Genomic DNA, 15,738 nt, shown 5'->3' with positions numbered 1-15,738 from the left:
AAAAGTTTTCACAAACCTATCTATCTTATTACACTAGTCACAAAAAAAATCTATCTTATTACACTTTTATTTATTTGTCCAAAAGTAAATAACACAAATTGAAAAAAAAAAGTCGACGACAAAAATTATCTTTGTATAAAATTATACTATTTCGTTTTTATTCTTTAATATCTAATATTTTTTTGGTTTGAGCGTTATTCTCATTCTCCAATGAGTATCGAATTCAAGTAGAGGTGAACGCGGATCGAATTGAATCGGATATGGACAAAATTTTGATCCAATTCGCACTAAAATTATCGGATCGGATTGGATTTAATATCTGTAACTTTTAAGTTTGGATTCGATCTGATATATCCGCAAAATACATAAATATTTTAAAAACTTATTTTTATTTAAAAGTATCAATGAAACACTATTTTTCTACTCTTTTAAACATATTTACTCTTAAAATATTATTAAACATACTTTTTTAAATAATAAAAATAAAATAATACAACATATATGATCATTATTAATTGAAATAAAACATAAAAAGAATATTTACTTATTTTTTTATTTATTTTTTGTGGATCTGTCGATATGCAGATACCTACATGAAATCCGCAATCTGATCCAACAACCTTGCAGATCAGATCTGATAACCTTGCGGATCGGATTGATGTTGGCAATTTTCGGATCGGATCCAAATAAATACCGCGGATATGCGAATCGAATCCGATTAATGAACACCCCTAAATTCGAGAGAGATGGTTAAAACTTAAGAGATACAAATCCTAGTTCATTTGTGTCGATTTGTATTGGTATTCTTTGATATCTAATATAAAATATTAATAAATACATAACATTTAACAATACTTAAAAAATATTTTCCAATTACTAACTAATAGGGTTGGAAGTAAGACGAGTTGAGTCGAGCTAGATCAAATTCAAGCTCGACTCACGAAAATTAAGGTTATCTCACGGCTCGACTCATTAACAATTGAGCCTATTTCGTAAGCTCAAACTTGGCTCAACAAAAGCTCACGAGTTGGCTCAAATAATAGGAACATAGTTTATAATTCTATATCAATAAATTATAACTTATATATATTAAAAAATATTAAAAAATAAATTTAATATATTATCTATCTATTAATTATAAATTTTTTATTTATGTCCTATATCAAAATTATATATAAAAAATGACTATAAAATTTTAAACTATTAAAAACATTAATATATATGTAAAATTATATATTACTATTATATATAATCAAGACCGTTCACGAGCTAATGAGCTGAACTTATCCAAACTCAAGCTCGTCTCATTTAATTCATGAGTTCAAATCTAAGTCAAGTTCGGCTCACCAACTCACAAGTTCAGCTTATCAAACTATTAATGAGTCGAGTTCGAATTGGCTCATAAGCTGACATGACTCACTTCTTCAAGTCCTACTAACTAAGCCCTTTTATTAATCACTAAATTTCCTAAAAATAAAAATAAATTATTCTCTCATCCGTAGCTTCAACAACTAAATAAATGAAATATATAAGTAATATATAAAAATATTTGTAAGTGTCTGGCTCCTAAATCATAATAGTGACAAATGGAACTCTCTATTCCTCTCAAAACCAAACAAAACAAAACACTTTTACAGCGACTACTACTCTTTTCTGCTATGACTAGAATATATAAATCACACAACAATAAGAATAATAATAATAATTAATCAAATAAAAAAAAATATATATATATATATATATATATATATATATATAATCATAAGAATCTTAATTGTTTACTAGAGAGTTAAGTAGTTAATAGCTTTTAGCTTTTAGCTATGGCCACTTCACGCTCTTTCTCCGCTCTCACCCATCCACTTTCTTCCTTCACTTCAAAACCATCAACACCCTTCAGATTCAGAATCTGCGCCACCATGGCATCTCGGATTCCCGCCACCACCACCATCACAAAGGTGGCTCCGGCCGTTATAGTGGGCGGAGGAAGGGTCGGCAGGGCCTTGCTGGACATGGGCACCGGCCAAGACATCCTCGTACGGAGAGGGGAATCTGTCCCTTTCGACTTCCAAGGACCCATTTTGGTCTGCACTAGGAACGATGACCTTGAAGCTGTTCTTCAATCCACTCCTCCTTCTAGATGGAACGGTAAAGTTTTATCCTTTCAGTCTTTCACGCTTCACCATTTGGTTATTTGAGGTACATTGAAATTGGACATTGATATGCACACCAAGTGTTTGATGATTGTAGCAATGCAGAAGCTTTGTGTCCCTGTTTTTATAGATGCACACCAACTATTTGTATTATGTTCCAGCTACTAAACGCACCCTTGAAGTCTAACTTTTTGTTATGTATTAAGGATGTTACTTTTCCTATTTTATTTTCTTTCGCAATGTTGGTTTTTTTTGCTTGCTTGCTTGTGCTTTGATGATGGTTTTCATCATGTGGATTGATGGGTTGATGATGGTGGAGCAGATTTGGTGTTTTTCCAGAATGGGATGATTGAGCCATGGCTTGAGAGCAAAGGGTTGAGTGATGCTAACCAGGTGTTGGCTTATTTTGCTATTTCAAAGCTTGGAGAGACGCCGATTGATGGCAAGACCGATACCAACCCCGAAGGATTGACAGCTGCATATGGCAAGTGGGCTCCTGCCGTAGCTGAAAGGTTACATGCTGGAGGCCTCTCTTGCATGGTATTCATCATGAGTTTAAGTTTGAGGCGTCTCTTGTTCAATTATCATGTATTATATTATAATTTTGGTTGGGTTAAGCTTTTTTTTCTCCCGCTAACTTTGGTTGGTTGGTTGGTTTTCTTAAAGATTGAAATTAAAACGAAATATTTGCACATTTGATAGTGTGATGAAATATCAGATGCTGATCTTTGTCTCAAAAGCCAGGTTCTTGGCAAGGAAGCATTTGAGAAACAGATGTTAGAGAAGCTAATATGGATTTGCTCGGTCATGCTTGTTGGAGCACGTCATGGTGGCGTTTCTGTAGGTGTCGTGGAGAAGGAATTCCGCTCTGAAGTAAGTTATTTATTTATTTATGATATCTTTTAACCAAAGATAATAAAGGGCAGGGGATGAGAATGGAACACAGGATCTTAGGCTCTGAAGTAAGTTTTGCAATTGATATTTTCTCAAACTTTTTTCTAATTAATTTAATCATTAAAGCTGTCTTGATTATGAATTTTGAGAGTCTTAGCACATGTCATGTGTAGAATAAAATTGTGTAGTTGTTCATCAGAATCAGCTAGTTGGTGATTGCAATCAGTGTAAATTGTAAAAAAAGAAAGAAAGAGAAATAGATTTATGATTTTGGGTTTGTCGTGGAGTCTAAGAGTCTGTGTCCATAATGGATTTGCTGATGCCGAACAGCATGCTACTTTGCACCATCATATGAAATTCTAGAGCTACAAATAAATATGCATAAGAACTGTGTTTTTAGATTTACCTAAAAATTGTGGCATAAAAGGCAGGCCACGTTCCCACACAAATAAAACAAGAGTAGTAAAAAAAAAAATAGTGAATATTTTGAGCTAATATGTATGATGTATTGAACTGAAAAAGTATACAATCAGCACTGACTTTGATATCTACACTTTCAGTTTTCTAGCCTTGTAGCAGAATTAGCATCAGCTGCAGCAAATGAAAAAGGATTAACATTTGAAGAAGCCATGGAAGACCGCTTATGTGCATATTCTCGGGCTGTTGCCCACTTTCCCACGGCAGTTAAGGAGGTATAATATAACTAATTGAATTAATATTCAGTTCGTATACCAAAGGCGTATTACATTTGTTTTTTGGATAATGTAAGGGTAATACACTTGTCACCTCCTTAAACTTTCTGCCATGTATCCTTTATCTCATAAACTTTAAAAACATACTTATAAAAAAAAAAAAAAAAACTTAAAAAATATGTAAATCATCCCCAGAATTTTTTCATGCACAGCTTTACCCTGTTGACAATTTCTCCATCCATCGCAAACAAAGTTCAATGTGTCAAAGTTGCATACTTAGAAAGTTTAGGGCATTGATTTCCACAAATACTAAGTTTAAGGGCTATCCTGCATTTAATTTGGGTAAAGGCACATTTTTAACGTTTAGGAGCTAAAATGCAGAGTATGTAAAGTTTAGGAGGATAAACTGCAATTCACCCTATATAGAACCCTAGTACCACTTTGCTAGAATGTGTGATACAACACAACTATCCTTCTTTTGAGTCAGTCATGAAGTGAAAACTCAGCAAAAAGCTAAGCTTTATTCAAATGATTACAACACATTTGAGTGTCACTAACTATTATTTACACACTAAGGTTACTAACTAACTCACAACAATGTTTTCTATGGCTGCAGTTCAAATGGAGAAATGGTTGGTTTTACTCTCTTTCTGAGAAAGCCAAGGCACAAAGCAAGCCAGATCCATGCCCTCTGCATACTCAATGGCTAAAAGAGTTAAAAGTTGTATAAAAGAAGCTTGAATTCATATTATAGGCTTAGGCTCTTGTATTATTAGAATTGATATGTTGTAATTGTATTAGGCATGGCCTTTATTTATTTATTAATGAAATTAAACAAAATAGAAGCTTGAAGGCTTGAATTCCTGTGTTCAATTCTTGTTGATCAAATGAATGATTGAGCCATATAAATCAGTATCATTGTTCTTTTTACCCAAAGATAGATAAACTTCATTAACATGAATAGAAGATTACAGAAATTAGTATTATTAGTTTATTACTTACTAAAGTAAGTTTCCCTTCTTTTTGGTTTTTTTTTTTTTTTCATTATTATTTTTTTTTTAAATGTTTAGTTTGAAATACTAAAAATCTAGAATATAACAATGATTGCAGCCATATGAGTATGTTCGGTTAGTTGGTCTGGATTCTTTGAAATGTGGTGGATGCTAAAGAGAAAGGGAGGTAATAATAATAATAATAATTTAATTATGTTGTATTTTAAGAATATATTTTAAAAACATAACAATAGGAAAATTTTAAATTTTTTATGTATTCAATATATGAAAAATATAAAATAATAATAACAATTAATGATTTAACTATCTTGTATAAATTTAAAGAACGCAATAATAATGATAATGATGATAATGGGCATGCACGTTGGTGCAAAAGATAAGAGGGAGTTTCCAATTTGAAGTTACGTATCCAAATCCAACTTTTTTTATTTGTATCTAAGTATAACTATTTTCTAATAAAAGCTTTTTAGGTATAATTATTTTCCGTATATCTACTATAAGAATAATAACCAAAATATTCACGTATAGTATCTCAATCAATTTTCTCGAATATATAATAAAACTATGTCACTATTTTAAAATAACATACCAAATCAGTTTCTAAAAAAATTATTCAAAACATTTAATCTTTAATAAATTTTAATTACCAAATCAATTCTTAATTTTTTATTTTATTAAATATATTAATTTTCACGTCAAAATTTTGATAAAAAAATTAGACAAATAAATTCTTATCGTTTATTTAATAAAAAAAATATCAATCCTTAAAAATTTTAAAATTTTGAAGATTAGATTCTTATTATAGACTGATTTAAAGTTTAAACTACTCTCTTTCTTTATATACTAGTATTAAATTTGTGCGATATACGGACTTATATTTAAATTTGATATAATTGATAAAATAACATTTTATAATCATAAATTTTTTGATACTATCATCGTCATTATATAACAAGGTGAAAACTCAGGTGTAGTCGACTTTACGTGAAGTTGATAGTTGAGAACCGTTAGATGAAAATTTAGTCAAATAAGTCAAATCATCTAACGGTTCTTAGCTATCAACTTCACGTGAAGTCGACTGCACTTGAGTTTCCACCATATAACAAACATATTGAATATATTATTTTATATATAACAGTATAAAATCCAAAATATTCTTTAACCACACAAAAAGAGAAAAGGACAAATAGGTCCCTGACCTTTTGCCATGCGGACATTTTTGTCTTTGACCATTGAAAAATACTTTTAAGTCCCTGACCTTCACAAAATTTGGACGGATCAATCCCTGACGGAGGCATTTGGACGGATCAGTCCCTCACAGAGGCATTTGGACGGAGGGACTGATCCGTCCAAATTTTGTGAAGGTCAGGGACTTAAAAGTATTTTTTAATGGTCAGAGACGAAAATATCCGCGCGACAAAAGGTCAAGGATCTATTGGTCTTTTTCTCGCACAAAAAAAACCTGGAAAGTTACCCTCACTCCTTCCTTTGATCAAGAAACAAAGAAGGTTGAGTTTTATTTTTGTAAAAGTACAAATTTACCCTCGAGAAATTTCCCATATTGTAACAAAAAAAACGTTTCTTGTTTGGAATGAAGATTGTTTCTTGAGTTGGGGAAACCAGACAAGCCACAATTTTGTTGCGGCTCTCTCTTCAATCTCTCTCTCTCAGACTCGTTGGTAGAAAAACACACACAAAACACAACAACACACTACTACTCTACAAACTACAATATTCAACCTTAGATTTTCCGAGTGAGTTGAGTGATTCTGACTCACCAACATATATATAACAGCACACACACATCACTCTCTCTTTCTCTCTTTCTCACTCAGCACACTCTCACTCTCACTCACACTCACTAAGATTTTTTGCTTCCCTTTTTGAATCCTTGTTGATTTGGTTGGACAATCTCCTCTGACTCCAAACAAATCTCCAGATTTCACCTCCAATTACTCTTTCACTTTCAGGTATCAATTCTTTTAACCTTCTCATTCTCTTCCATTTTCCTTACACTTAGATCCTTCACATTCCCCCTTTTTTCCCTTCTTGGTACCCTTGATTTTTCCTTCTTTACTGCAATACTTCTACATGTGGAACATGCCCTTTTCCTGTTTCTTGGAAAATTTTGTTTTTTGGGTTGAGAAAGTGCCTCAGAGCTGCAAAACTCTTGTTAAAGTCTGAATTTTTATGGACACATTGCTTATGTAATACTGAACTCAGAGAAGCCTTTGGGATCACTAACTCAATCTTCTTCTAGATCGTGTTCTTTTGCTTTCTTCTTGCTCAAAATAATGATGTGTGCTTCGAATTTGTCTTATAGGGTTCAATGTGCTTGATTCCAGTGCTCTTTTATGAGTTATTATTAGTAGTTAATTTTTTCTTCAAAATTTTCGTTTTATTCAATTTTATAGTATTATGTGCTGGTTTTTCTGCTTGATTGATGGCGAAAATGGCAGTGGAAGCTTCTTTTCTCTATTTTTCCCCTTTATAATATATTTGTTTTTTATTTTTCAATTCTGGGGGTATCCATTATTCTACCCAAATTAAATGCCAAGTTAGAATTAAAAAATATTTTAGGGCTAAAGGGTTTACTTGTTCCATATAAATTTGGAATAAATGGATCCATGGTGTCTTGTTTCCGGGTTTACAGATTGGCAAAAGCTTGGAAAAATAGAAGCTTGACTTTTGTCTTTACATAGGGTTGTCATATTCAACATTTCAACTCTCTTGGATGCTGATGTTGTGTGATGTTGGTCTTTTCACATATTGTAGGATTTTGTGGGAAAAAGATGTACCACAACAATGTCATAGTAGACATAGCTCCGGACTTTAGGTTCCTTGGTGCTTATTTTAATTTATTTGTTGGTGCCTCAAAAAATTGTTCTACTAGTGGGATCTTTTCTGTATATTAAAAAACTTGTCTTAGTATTCCCACCTTCATTTTTTTTTTAAATAATCTAAATCTGGTGTAGTTTTCGATTGACGATGCATGTAAGTTTTGGGTTGGCTTCTGATAAATAAACACTGATGGAGTGGTGTGCTTACAGATGTGTATCAGTGCTCTATTTTGTAGGTGTGTACTGATTTATGAATCTATTGTGTATATTCTCATAAATAAAATGTATTATGTATATTCTTGGGTGTTTCCTATTCATTCTGTTGATGCATTGATCTTATGCTAATGCCATGGGGGAGCTTGGTATGTGAGTACATGTTTTGAAGGTGCTAGGAAGTTGAATAAAGCTAGGAAGTTGAATATCATATACTTTAGTTGGTCTTACTTAATTATACGCTGTTTCTCTGATGGAAAGCGCTTGTTTAATTTGCTTGCTTTTATGTGGGAGAATTGTTCATTCATGTTTTTTTGTTGCCTATGACATGTGGAATGCTATGCGTTCCCTTGAGTGATGTAATCATCCCTCGTGCATTATGCCGTGCTCCTATCATGATGTTTATGAACTTCATTTGTTTGTTGGCTTTTCTTTTATCAGTTTACATTGCCGTGTTTCGTAACCTTTCCATTATGAAGCATTAAAACTTGTTGCAAGCTGATGGTTTTGGTTGAATTATACTTAATCCTTCTTGCTATTAACATTATTTTATTGGTTGAACTTTCAGGATTTCGTTGACATATTGACTTGTCTTGTTCGGCACCAACTTCCAGTAACACTGTTGTGTGTGAGTTCTTGAGAGACCGTCTTCCAGATGGGCTCCAGAATTCCATCTCATCAGCTCAGCAATGGCCTCTATGTATCAGGCCGGCCGGAGCAGCCTAAAGAAAGGACTCCAACTATGACCTCAACGGCTATGCCATATACTGGTGGAGACATAAAAAAGTCAGGAGAATTGGGAAAAATGTTTGACATCCCGGTTGATGGCTCCAAATCTCGGAAATCTGGACCAATAACTGGTGCTCCTAGTCGGACGGGGTCATTTGGAGGAGCCAGTTCACATTCTGGACCAATCCAGCCCAATTCTGCTGCTCGGGCAGCCTATACTTCAGGTCCAATGACTTCTGGGGGCATGCCTGGTTCAACTTCGCTAAAGAAATCCAATTCTGGACCATTGAATAAGCATGGGGAACCTGTTAAAAAATCTTCAGGTCCTCAGTCAGGTGGAGTAACACCTATTGGGCGTCAAAATTCTGGACCTCTGACTCCTGTTCTTCCAACGACAGGTCTTATTACATCTGGGCCTATATCGTCTGGCCCTCTAAACTCTTCCGGGGCCCCTCGAAAAGTCTCTGGTCCTTTGGATGCGACAGGTTCCATGAAGATGCAAGGTTCTGCTGTAGTTAACAATCAAGCTGTGACGGTTCTCAGTCAAGGTGATGAGTATTCCTTCAGGAGGAACTTTCCAAAGGCGATGTTATGGTTATTAATTCTGCTTTTTGTGATGGGTTTCATTGCTGGCGGTTTTATTCTTGGAGCCGTAAGCAATGCAACCCTCCTTATTGTGGTTGTGGTTCTCTTTTGCTTAGTTATTGCATCTTTCACTTGGAACACTTTTTGGGGAAGAAGAGCTATTATGGGTTTCATCGCTCACTATCCGGACTCCGAGCTCAGAACTGCTAAAAATGGACAATTTGTGAAGGTTTCCGGGGTATGCTTTGCTTCTTTTCCTAGCTAGTCCTGGAAATTGTGTCTTCTTGTGTTGTGTGTATATATTCCTTTCTGATTTTGCTTTAAATAAATTATGCTTAACCTGATTTTCAAGTATTTTTAGCTTTTCTCCTATTCAAACAGTGGTTCTTAAAGATGTGAATGTTTAATAACAAGGATATTTGATTGTGAACCCAATTAATTTCTCAATCATTAGAAATTGCATGACGGCTGTGGCTATCATCATACTCCTAGGAAATAGCATTACTTGAACTAGTTATGTAATCTACTAACTTGTAAGATGTCGGTAAATATGCATATTAATAGTGAAACTTTATTATTTGTTTCAAGATGTTAGTAACTAATAGTTGAAAACTAGAGGACTGTATTATGTATGGAAAGCCTTTCATTCAGTCTTTTCACTTGTTCGAAACAATCCAATTCTTTTCATTGAATGAGTTTTGGATGATATTTAGATGAGAGCATTTTGTTTTATGTTCCATGTTAGGGTGCTTTGATGAATTTCGTGTGTCAATATGACAACATAACTATTCTACTTCACCCATGCCTCATTTTTCCCAAAGTAGTATATGTTTTCCTTGTTCGCTTCATCCATTTATGTGAATGTGCATTGATTAGTTTTTCTTGTTCATATATTTTCTATTATAATATGCTTGAAGCGATAGTAATCAAATACATTTGGCTATGAAACATGAAGGTTGTTACTTGCGGCAATGTGCCTCTTGAGTCATCCTTCCAGAAAGTCCCTAGATGTGTATATACCTCGACAAGTTTGTATGAGTATCGAGGATGGGATTCAAAAGCTGCCAATCCTACACACCGCCGGTTTACCTGGGGCCTTAGATTGCTTGAAGTGAGTTACTAAAAAAATATCATTTGGGTTAGTTATGATGGGATTTAAATACTTTGTTGGCTTACACAATTTTTGTCCTTTTCAGGCCTTAATCGGCATGGCATCAAATCCATATTTCTCCTTGTGATATAAAATATATTTTTTAATTATTGTTTTTAAATTATTGAGATTATCATGCTTCAGGATGAGTAAGGCATTGGTTTTTCAGTTGTGGTATTTTTCTCTCCCTTATTGAGTGATTCTAATAGCTTTGAAAGTTGAAACTGATATTGGTAAGATCATATTTACTGATCTGTTTATGGTATTCTGTTTTGACTATGTTTACTTGGTTGAAGTAACCAAGACATTGTTAATTGAGAAGTTCATGTTATAATATAGGGTTAACTTAAGCCACTTTTGTATCATTAATATCATGTGTTGAATCTAAAAGAGTCACACATTACTTTGTTTTCACCATTTTGACTGGAATATCTGTGTATGTCATGTGACATGTGATAGAGGCGTGTGGTTGACTTTTACATCTCGGATTTCCAATCTGGTTTAAGAGCACTGGTTAAGACGGGGCACGGAGCAAGGGTGACCCCTTACGTTGATGACTCGGTTCTCATCAATGTAAATCCAACCAAAGAAGAACTGTCTCCGGAGTTGCTCCGTTGGTTGGGAGAGCGAAATCTTTCAAGCGATGACCGGATCATGCGCCTGGAAGAAGGGTAAAAAACTTTTCTTTTGTGTTAAGACATGGTTGGTTGTACTTATTGAATCTAAGCTCAAAATATTTGTATTCAGATACATCAAAGAAGGAAGCACGGTAAGCGTGATGGGGGTTGTGCAGAGGAATGAGAATGTGCTTATGATTGTTCCTCCGCCGGAGCCGATAACTACCGGTTGCCAATGGGCCAGGTGCATCTTCCCGGCTAGCCTCGAGGGCATCGTTCTAAGATGTGAAGACACGTCGAAAACCGATGTCATACCAGTTTAACAGTTTGTGAATTGAGAAGGAAGTTACTGCAGAATCATCTAATTGGTGTTCTTAGAAGAAAAGTATTCTTTTACCCTCTATTATTAGTGGTGGTGGGATAAATATATATACACTCTTTTATAGATTATTATTGATTAAGATGACAAATTTGTGTGCTTTTATAATTCCATTTTATAGTTGTTGTATAGCTTTAAGGCTTTTTCTTCTAGGCTTTGTAAACTTTGGTTATGTTTGATGATGCATGTGAAAATTTAGTTTCTTACATGTATGTATGAGCATATTGTGATTATGCTAACTTGCTAAATATAATACAAGCTTTCAAGTGTTCCAGATTTTTTCTTTGTGCATTTGCATTGAGTTGTTGCAGTGTGTGGTGGATTAGAGTTACCGAATGAAAAAGTCTATGAAACCAATGCCTTTTTTAAGCCAACATTCTAATAAATTAGTCAATTTTATAACAAAATATTAAAACAAGAAAAAATTAAAATAATTAAAAAATTCAAAATTTAACAAAATAAAGTGAAAAACCCAAAACAACTCTTGACAATTATCTCGAAAGACAACGAAGTCATTGACAAAAAAAAAACCAACCTAGCCTCTGACAATTACCTCGAAATGACAACGAGGTCTCTGTGCAAAAAAAAAAGTCAATATTATTTTTTTTGATACAAAGACTAATCAGTTCCAGAAAAAAAGATCAGGGACCGGATTTGGTGTTTTTTTTTTTTTGGAGACCTCGTTATCCTTTTGAAGTAATTGTCAGGGACCGGATGAGGTATTCACTCAAATATAAAATATCTAAAATCATAAAAAAAAAAAAAATCTGTAAATAACTATGAAATCGCAATAAAGGTCCTGCGGATTAGCCATGCACGTAAATTGCTATCCCTCTCTAAGAAACTGCTGAAGAAGTGTAGCGATTTACAGAACCTCTGTGGCGATTTTTATAATTATATAAAAAATGTATTTGCGTATACAATTTTCAAAAATTATAATCCAGTAAATTTCATTCCCAATTAATTTATTATGATCATTTGCCCTAAAAATTAACTATAAAAAACATTTGACATAATACTTTTATTTTTAATATTTTATTTTCATCTACTTTTAAGTTTTAACTATACATGTATGTTGGCAGAAAGAGGTTTAAATATATAAAAGAATAAAATAATAAAAAAATTACGAAATTTTTAATCCTAATTATAGATATTAATTTAAAAACAGTGTACTATTACATCTTTTATTTTAGAAGACTTTATTAATATTTTTTTATTAAAAAATAATCTATCCAAAATATAAATTTTGGTAAATTTATTTGTCACCGTCCAATGAATAAAGCAGTAGGATTTGGATCTTCTAAATTTTAAATTTCACTTTAAAGAGTAAAGTTTGATCTTTCACCTTTAAATAGTTTTTCTCTCATATTTTCTCTTGGTCCACTTATAAAACAAATGATGAGAGATCAAATTTTATTCTCTAAAGTAAATTCAAAATTTAGAGGATCCAATTCCAAAGCATTCCAAAGCAGTAAGATGAGATAGTATTGACAGATTGGAATCTATGTTGGAGATGAAAACCGCGTGCTGGTAAAATGGTTTATGCAAGAGAGTCTGAATCCCCAAAACAATCATAACAGATCTGAAATCTCGATGCGAATGGTTAGTTAGTTAGTTAGTTAGTTATGGTTCGGGCTTCGTCGGTGAAGGTTGGGTCGGCCAAGCTCGTTGTTATCTGCGTCGGCCTCTTAGGTTTCGCCCTCGTCGCCAACTTCCTTTGGCTCTCTTCTTCTGCTTCTTCTTCTTCCTCCTCCTCCCATTTCATTGTTCCCACCACCACCAACATTACTATAGCAAAGCACAACAATGATGCTGCTTCTTCTTTTGGAGGAGAAGGAAGAGTGCTGGCCGCGGCTTACGCCGATTTGCCAGCTCCTCAATTGAAGTGGCAGAAGATGGCTTCCGCTCCTGTTCCTCGTCTCGACGGCGCCGCTATTCAGATCAACGATCTTCTCTTCGTCTTCGCTGGCTACGGCACCATTGATCTTGTAAACATTCTTTCTTTCTTTCTTTTTTTTTTTTTTAATTGAATTCAACGAATGTGGCCTTGCTTTGTTTAGTTACTTTCTTTTTCAGTTGTAGTATTTACAGTTAGATTCACTTAACGGAATTTGATGAGCTGGCACTTTAGTTAGTTACTTGCAGTTGTTGGAGTTTGTTAGTTAGTTGGATGGAGCTTCATATTAGATAGGGAAAAACGAGGCTTTTTTAGGGTCCTGATTACATCATTCAGAGTTCAAGCATTGATGCACAAAGTTGCTTTAGCATTTTTATGATCAGGCTATAGTTGGCATTACTGATTTGTATGCCTAAATGTTTTGATTGTTCATACTTTTCAGGTACATTCACATGTTGATGTGTATAATTTTACCACGAATACTTGGGGAGAAAGTTTTGCCATGCCAAAAGAAATGGCACACTCACATTTGGGGATGGTGACGGATGGAAGATACATATATATTGTTACTGGACAGTATGGACCGCAGTGTAGAGGTCCTACGGCTCATACATTTGTGCTGGACACTAAAACAAGGAAATGGAGGGATATGCCTCCCTTGCCTGTCCCTAGGTATCTACCATGTGGAACTGTAACACTTTTATCATTTCTTGCTAGTCTTTCTTTTTAGCATGTTTCGAATTGTTGCGCAAAATTTAATATTCTAGATAATTTCTCTGATACTGTAGTCCTTTATGCATCCTCTGAGAAAGGTAGAGCCATTATATTTTGCACTTTATAGGTTTGCCATCGAGAAAGAAAATGCCGATGCTAAGTCCCTGAATCTTAAAGTGTCGTAAGTGTCATTCAGTACTCATGTTCATTGACATTATTATATACAGATATGCGCCAGCAACTCAACTTTGGAGGGGTAGACTGCATGTGATGGGTGGCAGTAAGGAAAATCGACATACACCTGGATTAGAACATTGGAGTCTTGCTGTGAAGGATGGAAAACCGTTAGAAAAAGAATGGAGAAGTGAGATACCCATTCCTCGTGGAGGCCCTCACAGGTTTGTGGACTGTCCAACATGCAAACTTTAGATGTTAAAAATGACAGGCATGTCATTTGAATCCAATGCACATATAACATCAGGGTTTACAGATATGAATTTTTCTTGTGTGAATGCAACTGTGTGCAGTTTATTAATTGTTAATATATATTCTTTTAGGTCTTGTGTTGTGGTTGATGACCGGCTTTATGTTATTGGTGGTCAAGAAGGTGATTTTATGGCCAAACCAGGGTCACCTATTTTTAAGTGCTCACGCAGGCTAGAGGTAAAGTTGTTTTTATTAGTGGATCTGATCATATTGTCATAACCACTACACATCGTTCTCCTTGACATGAATTCTATGAGGCAGATATTGAATTTATGTATTTTCGATTCTGGTTTTTATTTCTTAAATTTTTGTTCTTTTAAATACCTTGGCACTCTCTACCACTCACTGTTTATTGCCATTTCATGTCAGGTAGTCTATGGTGATGTTTACATGTTGGATGATGAGATGAAATGGAAAACGTTACCATCAATGCCAAAACCAAACTCGCATATTGAATTTGCTTGGGTGGTTGTAAACAACTCCATTGTCATTTCTGGAGGCACAACAGAGAAGCACCCTGTAACCAAGAAGATGGTTTTAAATGGAGAAGTATTCCAATTTAATTTGAATACTTTGGTACGGACTTCTCTTTTACAGAAACTTATGAATTTTTTTTCTATATTGATGCATACTTGTTCATATTCAATAACTTGCGTGTATCCTTTTACATTCTGATATCAAACTTCTCATTCATATGTCAACAAATACCCCATTGTTGTTTTACTCATATCAAAATTATCCGTGAATGGAGGGAATATGCATTCTACAATGAAGGCAAATAACAATACAATTCAATTACAAGTAGGAGCATCATATTTAGTTGTAACTGATTGTTTATTTCCATTGTTGTTGATTTTGCAGAAGTGGTCAGTGATTGGGAAATTGCCATTCCGAGTGAAAACCACTCTAGTTGGATTTTGGAATGGTTATTTGTACTTCACCTCAGGACAGAGAGATAAAGGACCTGATGATCCATCACCGAAGAAAGTCATTGGAGAGATGTATAGAACAAAATTAAAATTAAATGTGTGATCACTTGCTGGGGAAACCTTTAGTATCCTCTTACTGATCACAAATTGCAGCAGAAGCTGAGAGCCCCAAAATATTACACACATTCTTTGTCACTGGAATATTCATTGTTGTAATTCACCTAGAAAGTAACTGTAATTCATTCAACAATATAGTTTTTAAGAGTCCTATTTTTTTTTTTAATTCAGAATTTTTACCTTTTCGGCTTTTGTATACCTTTCACTTATGTAGTATAGTTTTGAGTTTAAAGACACCGAACATTCAAGTAAATATTACCGAGACACCTATTTAGGTGTCTAAGCTTCTTGTTGCCTTAACACCTAGTTTTACTTGAAAGTTGAAACCTTTAC

General features: G+C 34.1%; 3 protein-coding genes across 5 annotated transcripts; all 3 read left to right on the top strand.

The window, feature by feature from the left end:
- Window positions 1-1,758: 1,758 nt before the first annotated feature.
- On the top strand, window positions 1,759-4,609 carry LOC112777397 (uncharacterized). The gene is made up of 5 exons (XM_025821752.2): window positions 1,759-2,145; window positions 2,473-2,690; window positions 2,895-3,023; window positions 3,605-3,736; window positions 4,353-4,609. Exons 1-5 carry the CDS (start codon window positions 1,821-1,823, stop codon window positions 4,464-4,466), a joined length of 918 nt encoding a protein of 305 aa, XP_025677537.1. The 5' UTR covers window positions 1,759-1,820; the 3' UTR covers window positions 4,467-4,609.
- A 1,703-nt stretch (window positions 4,610-6,312) lies between these two features.
- Window positions 6,313-11,540, top strand: LOC112775776 (uncharacterized membrane protein At1g16860). Of its 3 annotated transcripts, XM_025819618.3 has the most exons (6): window positions 6,338-6,719; window positions 8,371-9,079; window positions 9,233-9,354; window positions 10,072-10,227; window positions 10,726-10,937; window positions 11,014-11,540. In XM_025819618.3, the coding sequence occupies exons 2-6, from the start codon at window positions 8,458-8,460 to the stop codon at window positions 11,204-11,206; spliced, it is 1,305 nt and encodes a 434-aa protein (XP_025675403.1). In that variant the 5' UTR covers window positions 6,338-6,719; window positions 8,371-8,457; the 3' UTR covers window positions 11,207-11,540. The 3 variants fall into 3 exon arrangements, with proteins under 3 accessions (XP_025675401.1, XP_025675403.1, XP_025675402.1); XM_025819616.3 differs by having other exon boundaries at window positions 6,313-6,719; window positions 8,371-9,354; XM_025819617.3 differs by having other exon boundaries at window positions 6,357-7,825; window positions 8,371-9,354.
- A 1,099-nt stretch (window positions 11,541-12,639) lies between these two features.
- Window positions 12,640-15,705, top strand: LOC112779551 (kelch repeat-containing protein At3g27220). The gene is made up of 6 exons (XM_025823850.3): window positions 12,640-13,250; window positions 13,602-13,831; window positions 14,101-14,271; window positions 14,431-14,536; window positions 14,729-14,935; window positions 15,221-15,705. The coding sequence occupies exons 1-6, from the start codon at window positions 12,888-12,890 to the stop codon at window positions 15,389-15,391; spliced, it is 1,248 nt and encodes a 415-aa protein (XP_025679635.1). The 5' UTR covers window positions 12,640-12,887; the 3' UTR covers window positions 15,392-15,705.
- The last annotated feature ends 33 nt before the right edge of the window (window positions 15,706-15,738 follow it).

The sequence above is a fragment of the Arachis hypogaea genome, chromosome 19, assembly GCF_003086295.3.
Source record: "Arachis hypogaea cultivar Tifrunner chromosome 19, arahy.Tifrunner.gnm2.J5K5, whole genome shotgun sequence".
NCBI classification, from domain to species: Eukaryota; Viridiplantae; Streptophyta; class Magnoliopsida; order Fabales; family Fabaceae; genus Arachis; species Arachis hypogaea.
This window is presented reverse-complemented; position numbering and strand designations above follow the sequence as displayed.

Coding starts and splice junctions, on each gene's coding strand:
- LOC112775776 (XM_025819616.3), top strand. CDS start 8,458: ATGGGCTCCAGAATTCCATCTCATCAGCTCAGCAATGGCCTCTATGTA. Junction 9,355..10,071: donor AATTTGTGAAGGTTTCCGGG/GTATGCTTTGCT, acceptor TGAAACATGAAG/GTTGTTACTTGCGGCAATGT. Junction 10,228..10,725: donor GGGGCCTTAGATTGCTTGAA/GTGAGTTACTAA, acceptor GACATGTGATAG/AGGCGTGTGGTTGACTTTTA.
- LOC112777397 (XM_025821752.2), top strand. CDS start 1,821: ATGGCCACTTCACGCTCTTTCTCCGCTCTCACCCATCCACTTTCTTCC. Junction 2,146..2,472: donor TCCTCCTTCTAGATGGAACG/GTAAAGTTTTAT, acceptor ATGGTGGAGCAG/ATTTGGTGTTTTTCCAGAAT. Junction 2,691..2,894: donor CTGGAGGCCTCTCTTGCATG/GTATTCATCATG, acceptor CTCAAAAGCCAG/GTTCTTGGCAAGGAAGCATT.
- LOC112779551 (XM_025823850.3), top strand. CDS start 12,888: ATGGTTCGGGCTTCGTCGGTGAAGGTTGGGTCGGCCAAGCTCGTTGTT. Junction 13,251..13,601: donor GCTACGGCACCATTGATCTT/GTAAACATTCTT, acceptor CATACTTTTCAG/GTACATTCACATGTTGATGT. Junction 14,537..14,728: donor AGTGCTCACGCAGGCTAGAG/GTAAAGTTGTTT, acceptor ATTTCATGTCAG/GTAGTCTATGGTGATGTTTA.